Raw genomic sequence first — 10687 nt, 5'->3', positions numbered from 1 at the left:
GTCTAATACAGCACTAATTTTATACATTTCTTGTGAAAGAAACATTTCTTATTCAACGGTCATAAAAATTATTTATATTAATGATGTCTCCAAAGTTCAACGAAGTTTTCACTGATAAATAACTTATCAGAAATTGCAGCTGTCGTTTGGTGCACTGCTCCGCGACAAAAACAAGTGTAAGCAACGGCGTAGTCGAATAGTGCACACTCGGTAAGTAATCCTACAATTTTTTGTTTATAGCATAGTTTATACGGATTATTCCCAAAAAATTATACGTGTTTTGGAAATGTTGAGTCAAATTAGTCTAGAATTGGTTAATTTTATAGAAGAAAACCTTTCAAACAACTTTAGTCCGTAAACTTCACACGTGTCAGGCTGTGATTGGCTCATGCATTTAAAAATTCCTACAATGTAAAATTCTTATAAAGTGGAATGTATCTAAGCGTTATAGGGGGGTCTACTGTATAAGAAAGAAAAGACTATAAAGTTACTCATTGAAGTATTTTATAGAGGTTTTCAATACAAAAGCTTATTGTCAATGTATGATTTTTATGAAGATAAATGAAAAGTAACAATAAATACAACAAGCAAATATTTGAATATATTGTTATATTTGCCATTTATTATTATTTTCGGTGCAGGGGTTATACTTGTTGACACCAGTTGCTGTATACCATGCTGGACTAAAATCAAGGCATAGCAACAAAAACAAAACAAAAATTAAATAAACATGCCAGCATACAGACAACAACTACATCATAGATTCACACAATATTTTCATCTCATTGTCATCGAACAAAGGGTTGTTGATTGAAAACGAACAATTATTAACAATTACAGTGTGAGTGTCTGTATTCAAGAATTTCCTAAAAATATGATATGTACTCAATATAGTGGCATTTTGTAATGTGATATATGTGTTTCTATTCAATTGTAATGTTCCCAGGCTTTTGTATGTATTTTAGTATGTGTGGTATCACATCATGTAATTTTTTAGTATGTGTGGTATCACATCTGTAGAGGATAGAACAACAGGAACAATAAGCTCCCTATCATCCTCCATAGATGCCTTATTTCCTGGGTGATTCTGTTCTTCCCTAAAATATTTAAATAATAAAAATTAATTGTATATTTCACTGCAGAATTCAACATTAATTTAAAAATAATATATTTCTATACATATATTCAGAATTCTGAAGAATATCTCATAATTATGATACAAATGCCAATACATTGGTACCTTGAAACTTAAATGCCCAAGAAGTTGAACAACTTGAAATCTGAACAATTTCTTTGAGAAAATTTTGCCCAAAAGCCAAACTTTTCTNAATTTTTTCAGTGCATGTGTTTTGTACATTGTGAGTGTTTGGAATGGATTTATCTATAATGTATGTGATTTTATTGTGTTTGTCAATGAGTGTGATGTCTGGTCTGTTATAGTAAATTATCTGTGATTATGGCTCTGTCATAGTACATTTTGTGCATGTTGTTTTCCAATACTGTCTGTGGAATGTATTTGTAGTATGGGTTCTAGTATGGTGTAAGGCCTAGCCGAAGGTTGAACCAGTCTGCATATAAAGTTCAATCGATTCAACGATCGTTTTCTTCTTCTGGCGAAGGTGCTGAGGATAACGTAGGCCTCAGGGCACACAGCACAACTTGAAGGGATGGATTTTCGGCGGCAGGGTACACTTGGGTGAAACTTGCCAGGGTGGGATGGCAAAAACCTATTTTGAAACATTGACCAAGTTTTCGTTGTTGAACTGCAGAAAAATCCAGTAGCAGAGCACTCTGAACTAAGAACCAAGAATGTCACATCCTTTCTTTGTGCAATTTTTATAAGTTTCTTTTGGGTCCAGACCGAACATTCCGATAGCTCGATGTCGACTTACCCCCCCTTTCCAATTGGTTTTTTCTCTTGTTACGAAATGTAACAAGATCAGAATCCAGACCAACTGACAATTCAATCCCTATCACAGATGTTCAATCTTAGGACTTACATTCATCTATTGTTTAAACTTGTGAAGTTCATCTTTCTTAGAAATTTCTATAGACATGTCCTTTTATGGATGAAATACTTATGCATCCTTAAAATTTACTAACTTTATTTAAAGATATGCAAAATATTTTTTTCCTTACCCTGTATAATTATGCTTCACAGAAGGAATAAGATTTGCTATGCCATCATTCAAAAATTCTTCTCCTTGCTCTCTAACATCAACACAGTTCAGTAATGCTGTCATATCATATAATAAATGAGTAGCATTGGTTAAAAGATATCTAATTTGATGTTCATATTCTTTTTGCTGAAGATTCTCAACTTTTTGTAATAAAGAATCATCTTCCCTAAAATATTTAAATAATAAAAATTAATTGTATATTTCACTGCAGAATTCAACATTAATTTAAAAATAATATATTTCTAAACATATATTCAGAATTCTGAAGAATATCTCATAATTATGATACAAATGCCAATACATTGGTACCTTGAAACTTAAATGCCCAAGAAGTTGAACAACTTGAAATCTGAACAATTTCTTTGAGAAAATTTTGCCCAAAAGCCAAACTTTTCTTGGAATTTGAACACAAACAAAGATGGCCATACTGTATGGTGTATATTTGTACAAATATGTATGATACAGTAGTGTTTCCAGATTGGGTTAATTTTTATTTTGGGCTACAAACAATGAATTGTTATTTTTCTAAATACAACAATACAAGTTTGGCACCTGTATTGAAAGAGCCTAGCTACATATAGTTCAGCTACTGCAATTTATTGCATTATATTCTTTTTTCATTGTTTTTAATTTATTATTATTATTATTTTATGCATTAATTAAGACATTTACTAGTGTTTTTTAAGCTTACATTATGAATTTTAAAAATTAAAATGAGCAGTTTGGAAATAGATTAATTCACTTCACATTATTTCTTACAGAAAAAAATTGTTTTGAAACTTGATCTTTTTGAAACTGAAATGTCCTCTAGGAATAAATTGAATATGAGTTTCAAGTTGTCACTGTACATTAATAACAAATTATTGTTTTGTATTCTCATTATCATTATGCTTGTTAATCAACCAATTATTGATATATAGCATAGTTCAATACAGTCGACCCCCCTATAATGTGGGTTCCTATAACGGAAATTCCTATAACGTAGCAAAAAAATTGCTACGGCAGTATTCGTATAAAGGGACTCGTAAAACGTCGTCGCCAACCCATGTCGCGACAAGATTGGTCGAATCTGGACCAATAGTGGATGAGCAGCCGAACTACTTTCTGCCATCCAGCGCAATGCTACAGAAAATTTAGGCGGGTAAATTGTGTTTGCTATTGTCTGTACAGTATTATATATAAATTAAGTACTGTACATATAATTATATATAAATTGGGTACTGTATATATAATTCTATATTAACTTAATTTATTGTAACTTTATTATAATTATATATATACTTTCCGCTGTCGAGTGCCACACTACGGAGAGTTTAGGCGAGTAAGTTGATTTTACTATCGTCTGTACAATATGTAAATTAGGTACTGTAAGTCTAATACAGCACTAATTTTATACATTTCTTGTGAAAGAAACATTTCTTATTCAACGGCCATAAAAATTATTTATATTAATGATGTCTCCAAAGTTCAACGAAGTTTTCGCAGAAAAATAACTTATCAGAAATCGCGGCCGCCGTTTGGTGCGCTGCTCCGCGACGAAAACAAGCTTAAGCAATGGCGACGTCGAACGGTGCACACTCGGTAAGTAATCCTACAATTTTTTGTTTATAGCATAGTTTATACGGATTATTCCCAAAAAATTATACGTGTTTTGGAAATGTTGAGTCAAATTAGTCTAGAATTGGTTAATTTTATAGAAGAAAACCTTTCAAACAACTTTAGTCCGTAAACTTCACACGTGTCAGGCTGTGATTGGCTCATGCATTTAAAAATTCCTACAATGTAAAATTCTTATAAAGTGGAATGTATCTAAGCGTTATAGGGGGGTCTACTGTATAAGAAAGAAAAGACTATAAAGTTACTCATTGAAGTATTTTATAGAGGTTTTCAATACAAAAGCTTATTGTCAATGTATGATTTTTATGAAGATAAATGAAAAGTAACAATAAATACAACAAGCAAATATTTGAATATATTGTTATATTTGCCATTTATTATTATTTTGGGTGCAGGGGTTATACTTGTTGACACCAGTTGCTGTATACCATGCTGGACTAAAATCAAGGCATAGCAACAAAAACAAAACAAAAATTAAATAAACATGCCAGCATACAGACAACAACTACATCATAGATTCACACAATATTTTCATCTCATTGTCATCGAACAAAGGGTTGTTGATTGAAAACGAACAATTATTAACAATTACAGTGTGAGTGTCTGTATTCAAGAATTTCCTAAAAATATGATATGTACTCAATATAGTGGCATTTTGTAATGTGATATATGTGTTTCTATTCAATTGTAATGTTCCCAGGCTTTTGTATGTATTTTAGTATGTGTGGTATCACATCATGTAATTTTTTAGTATGTGTGGTATCACATCTGTAGAGGATAGAACAACAGGAACAATAAGCTCCCTATCATCCTCCATAGATGCCTTATTTCCTGGGTGATTCTGTGTACTTGCTAATTTTTTCTGTGCATGTGTTTTGTACATTGTGAGTGTTTGGAATGGATTTATCTATAATGTATGTGATTTTATTGTGTTTGTCAATGAGTGTGATGTCTGGTCTGTTATAGTAAATTATCTGTGATTATGGCTCTGTCATAGTACATTTTGTGCATGTTGTTTTCCAATACTGTCTGTGGAATGTATTTGTAGTATGGGTTCTAGTATGGTGTAAGGCCTAGCCGAAGGTTGAACCAGTCTGCATATAAAGTTCAATCGATTCAACGATCGTTTTCTTCTTCTGGCGAAGGTGCTGAGGATAACGTAGGCCTCAGGGCACACAGCACAACTTGAAGGGATGGATTTTCGGCGGCAGGGTACACTTGGGTGAAACTTGCCAGGATGGGATGGCAAAAACCTATTTTGAAACATTGACCAAGTTTTCGTTGTTGAACTGCAGAAAAATCCAGTAGCAGAGCACTCTGAACTAAGAACCAAGAATGTCACATCCTTTCTTTGTGCAATTTTTATAAGTTTCTTTTGGGTCCAGACCGAACATTCCGATAGCTCGATGTCGACTTACCCCCCCTTTCCAATTGGTTTTTTCTCTTGTTACGAAATGTAACAAGATCAGAATCCAGACCAACTGACAATTCAATCCCTATCACAGATGTTCAATCTTAGGACTTACATTCATCTATTGTTTAAACTTGTGAAGTTCATCTTTCTTAGAAATTTCTATAGACATGTCCTTTTATGGACATGAAATATTCATTTTTTGTTTTCCTTTTTTTTTACTCGTTTGACAGTTTCTTTTTACAATATTATAATAATTATTATTATTTTCTTCTATATAAAAAATAAAAAATATTTTCTCTCTTGTTTTTTTTTTTTTTGCACAAATTATAGGCCCACTTCTGAAGCTTCACACTAATTCCTGGTGCAGTGATGTAAACTTTTTGTACCAGAAATTGTGAATGTCTACATCAAGTGTCTTCCAGTTTTGTGTTTTGTTAACAGTATATAGAATGTTGTGTATGTTTATTCAGCACTTGGCATAGTTGGTATGATGTGCACGTTTTAAGGCAATATATATATATTTTAAGGCAATGTATATATATATATTTTAAGGCAATATATTGCCTTAAAAGTTTCTTTTATCTAAGTGTTTGTAATTGTATATATATTCAATTACAAACACTTAGATAAATTCAAAAAATAATAATATTGAATTCAATTTTAATCTGCAGTTTTTACATGAAGAGCACATATCTATATATATAATCAAGACGAGTTGATAATAATAATCAGCGCAGAGCCCAAACGGTTAGGAGTTGGAAGCTGAAATTGGGTACACAGTTAGGGTACGTCACGAAAACACACACTAAGAAGGGATTTTTCGAAATGCCCCCCTGGGGGGAAAGGGACAGGATTAAGCTTAACACTTCCATCAACAATAGAAGTGTTAAGTAACAATGAAAGTGTTAACAATGGAAGTGTCAACAATGGAAGTGTTACGTAACAATGGAATTGTTAAGAGAAAGCGACATTTTAAGAGAAAGTGCAGTTGGTTTTCGTTTTTGCAGGAAATTGAAGATATTTTTTGACCCATGTAAAAATTCTCTAATTAGTCTGGAAACGGGGGATCCAATTTTTGCATTCTGTGAAAACGGGTAAGGTTGACTATAACGTAATAATCTTAATCTTCGCTATCGTTACTTTTGCCCGAGCAACGCCGGGCCCACCTGCTAGTATTGCTATAAAAATAAAAATAAAATTCTAATAGACTTTGCCTTAGCACTAATTATATTATTATTATGACTTTTTAAACCTAACTTGTAAGACATAAAAAGTCTTTTAGATAAATTATCATAACAGTGTATCAGCAAAGAAGTTCTACCACTTGCAATCTTATGACAAATGAGAGAACTAGATCCAAAAAATTTACATAAAAGAACCACAGAATATAACAAACTTAAGAAATAATTTTGACATTCACTTCCATCCACTTTCTCAATCTCAAAAAGTTTCAAAGCCTATGGAATAACAAAAAATTAATTACAAATGTCTCAGGAGAAGGTTAACACTAGTACAAACATTAAAGAAAAAGAAAACATGATAACTTTAAGATGATTGGAGTGCATGATGAAAACAACTGATGTCAAATAACAATTTTTATTAATAAATACATTCCAAAAATAAGCTTGAACTTATTTTTTTCATAATTATTAAACTTATTACATTTATATTATTATTAGGATAGAACAACAGGAACAATAAGCTCCCTATCATCCTCCATAGATGCCTTATTTCCTGGGTGATTCTGTGTACTTGCTAATTTTTTCTGTGCATGTGTTTTGTACATTGTGAGTGTTTGGAATGGATTTATCTATAATGTATGTGATTTTATTGTGTTTGTCAATGAGTGTGATGTCTGGTCTGTTATAGTAAATTATCTGTGATTATGGCTCTGTCATAGTACATTTTGTGCATGTTGTTTTCCAATACTGTCTGTGGAATGTATTTGTAGTATGGGTTCTAGTATGGTGTAAGGCCTAGCCGAAGGTTGAACCAGTCTGCATATAAAGTTCAATCGATTCAACGATCGTTTTCTTCTTCTGGCGAAGGTGCTGAGGATAACGTAGGCCTCAGGGCACACAGCACAACTTGAAGGGATGGATTTTCGGCGGCAGGGTACACTTGGGTGAAACTTGCCAGGGTGGGATGGCAAAAACCTATTTTGAAACATTGACCAAGTTTTCGTTGTTGAACTGCAGAAAAATCCAGTAGCAGAGCANTATATAAATATAAATAAAAATATATAAACTAGCAGGTAAGCCCGGCGTTGCTCAGGCAAAAGTAATAATAGCGAAGATTAAGATTATTACGTTATAGTCAACCTTACCCTTTTTCACAGAATGCAAGAATTGGGTCCCCTGTTTCCAGACTAATTAGAGATTTTTAGTCTAAAAATATGTTCGATTTCCTGCAAAACGAAAAAAACTGCATCTGTGTCTTGCACATTGCTTTCTCTTAACACTTCTATTGTTGACACGTCCATTGTTGACACTTCCATTGTTAAGTAACACTTCCATTGTTGATGTTAAGCCTTAATCCTGTTCCTATCCCCCAGGGGGAATTTCGAAAAATCCCTTCTTAGTGTGCGTTTTTGTGACGTACCCTACCTGTGTACTAAATTTCAACTTTCAACTCCTAACCATTTTGGCTCTGTGCTTATTATTATTATTATTATCATCATTATCAACCCATCTCGATTATATATATAGATAGAATCATTAATAAACAAATAAGAATAACGTGCAAACAGGCAAAGGAAAAGTGATTGAATCAATTATGTCTGGAAATTGATAAGATGTATGCTGCTACAGACTGCAGTTCAAGGAATGGTGGGGGGCAGACAAAGAAAGGGAAGACCTAGGCTAACATGAAAAGACATCAAAAAATGGACTGGCTCAAGATTGGAAAAAATCTACAACTATCATCAACTGCAACTCTCTGTAAAGAGGATGCCATGTGAATGAATGAATGAATTAATACATAAAAAAAAATAAACACATCTAATAGTAATAAATAAATTTTTAATAATTTTTTTTCCCATAATACTGTTCAATACACTCCAAATAAGTGAAATCACAGCACCACAAAGGAATGCATGCAGCAATATGCAAATTGCAGGACTGGTAGAGGTGAAAAAGATATGCAAATGATTAAGTCTGTATATGCTTCAGGTCATGTGGTATCTAGTTTCAAGTTATAAAGACCAGCAGCTGGCTTGAGCCATAAATGCTAACAGCAACAGTTCATGGCAGCTGAACTATTGAAGTAGTATAGAAAATGCCTCAAAGACAACAGTAACTTGAATACCACCAGTTAAAAGTTGGGGAATGAGACTGTATCCTGGAGCTGCACGACCTTGATTTGTTATGTGCACAGTTGCCACACATGTTGGATATGACAGGAGTACCATTCAGCAATGTCTGACATGATGGATACAGGAACATCTGAATACACACTAAGGAGGGAGTGGATCACATCAGTGCAAGAGAATTCACAAACTGGCAAATTTTCAGAACAGCCCATTAGATCTCGTTCATCACAGCATGTGACATCTTAAGCTGCCTGTCACCATCAATGGGTGTATCTGTTTCCACTCAAACCATTCATGACAGGTTGCATGAAGTCAGACTATATGCATGGTAACCAGCAACCAGGTGTCACTGCCATCGTAACAGGACATTGAACAGCATCAGGTATTGTTTATGAACGAGTCCCACTTCTGTCTGTGAATGTGTGTGATGGTATCCCAGATATGCTACCTGCCAGTCATTTTTGCTGAGTGTCTTACTGACTCCACACCAGGCATCATGTTCAATCAGCAGACAGTCCTGGTGCACATTTATGCTACTCTGACAGCAGATCAGTACATCATTGTGGGACCTGTGATTCAACCACTGGTGCAGGATGTACTCAACATGGTGTTTCACAAGATAATGCCTGAATGCACATTGCATTGTCATCAGCTTGAACGGAATTCACATCCTTCCCTGGCAGAGAGCCTCACCAGATCTCTCTCCTATCTCCACAGGTGTTTACCTGTGGGACCTTGCATTGGGACCAGCATGACATACAAAAATGACATGGGCACTATATATATTGCCAAGCTGTGTGGACACAGCTTGGCAAGAGATAACTCAGGCAACCATTAATTGCCTCATTAATAATAGGCCTCACCATATAAGGCCAGTATAGCTGTCCATAGGAGCCATACTCATTACTGAATAAACAGGTGTCTGTTGCATATTTTTGTTTGTTCTTTTAATTATTTGCATATCTGTCACCTTTACCGATCCTTAATATGCATGTGGTTATGCACATTCCTACGTGGTGTTGTAATTTCACTTTTGAGGAGTATAGTAGACAAAGTTCTTATATAAATAATTTTTCAGAAATATTTTAGATGATGTATGTAATCTTTACCTGTTTTATACAGAAACAACAAACAAAATTTGATTATTTTGTGTTCTGTTTGTGATGAGTTAATAAATTTATTTAATAAAGCTGAATTATATAATACAATTACACTAGGAAGCTAAATTCATTATGAAATGATAAAATATAAAAAAGAATATGACCAATTAAAAGTAGTTACTTAAAACTTATATATTAAACAATTAAAATTAATTTATTTCAAAAATCAACTTACATACTAGTAACACGTTTTTCAAAAAAGAGTGAATGTTGAAAGTTTTGATTCTTCACAGTATTATTGATGTACATTAATAAAACACGAGACATATCAGGTATCACTGTTTCACCAAATACTTCAATATTACTTAATGACCAATCAGTAGAACTGAAAAATAAATGAAATCTTAGTAAATAATACTAATTAAAACAAATATTTAAATTATAAAGAAAATATTTTATACTATTAGTGTATATTATTATTACTTTATTAATTTAATAATATAATAATGCATTTATTATAATATCTATACTAATATTATAAGAGGTAATGTTTGTAAGTAAGTATGTAAGTAAGTTTGGATGTAGCAGGTAATCTCCGAAACTACTCATCCGATTTCAAAAATTCTTTCACCAATATTTAGAATGGAACTTCAGGGTGGACATAGGCTGTATATTATTCCGTTAAACATTCATATAAATTAAATGATATCATCTATGGTTAAGGCTTTTATGTCCAACAGATGGTGCTACGAGTACGATGCCCTAAGTTTGCTTTTCTGTAAAAATGAACTAAAGCAGATCATCATCTATATATTTATATAAATAAAAATGTAATGTTCATTTGTTCCTACCAATTCCTTTGAAATTTTGACACAACACTGCATTCGAATACGCATGTGTTTTTATATAATATACAAGTCGAAATTCAACCCCACTGAAGAGAGAAGGCTAGGATTACGGCTTACGGTAAAGAACTTTGCTTCTATTTATACTATTTTAGATGCGGGTTTTTGCGTTTTTGATTGTGTTTTAATAGGGTACGTCAACAGAATGTACACTAAGAAGG

The 10687-nt window shown here is 33.1% G+C and overlaps 1 protein-coding gene across 1 annotated transcript in view; it reads right to left on the bottom strand.

Annotated features, from left to right (window-relative positions):
• Window positions 1-10029, bottom strand: part of LOC111620824 — a 43517-nt gene extending 33488 nt beyond the window's left edge. Inside the window, exons 1-2 of the mRNA XM_023362816.1 lie at window positions 9857-10029; window positions 2140-2346 (exon numbers count right to left, since the gene is read on the bottom strand). Coding sequence (XP_023218584.1) covers window positions 2140-2346; window positions 9857-9948 — 299 coding nt within the window. The 5' untranslated portion in view covers window positions 9949-10029. The remainder of the gene's footprint in view (window positions 1-2139; window positions 2347-9856) is intronic.
• Between the last annotated feature and the right edge of the window lie 658 nt (window positions 10030-10687).

The sequence above is a fragment of the Centruroides sculpturatus genome, unplaced genomic scaffold (assembly GCF_000671375.1).
Source record: "Centruroides sculpturatus isolate CEXI.00-Female unplaced genomic scaffold, Cexi_2.0 scaffold89, whole genome shotgun sequence".
Taxonomy (NCBI): Eukaryota; Metazoa; Arthropoda; class Arachnida; order Scorpiones; family Buthidae; genus Centruroides; species Centruroides sculpturatus.
Note: the sequence above shows the minus strand (reverse complement) of the source record. Positions and strands in the feature narration are given on the sequence as shown.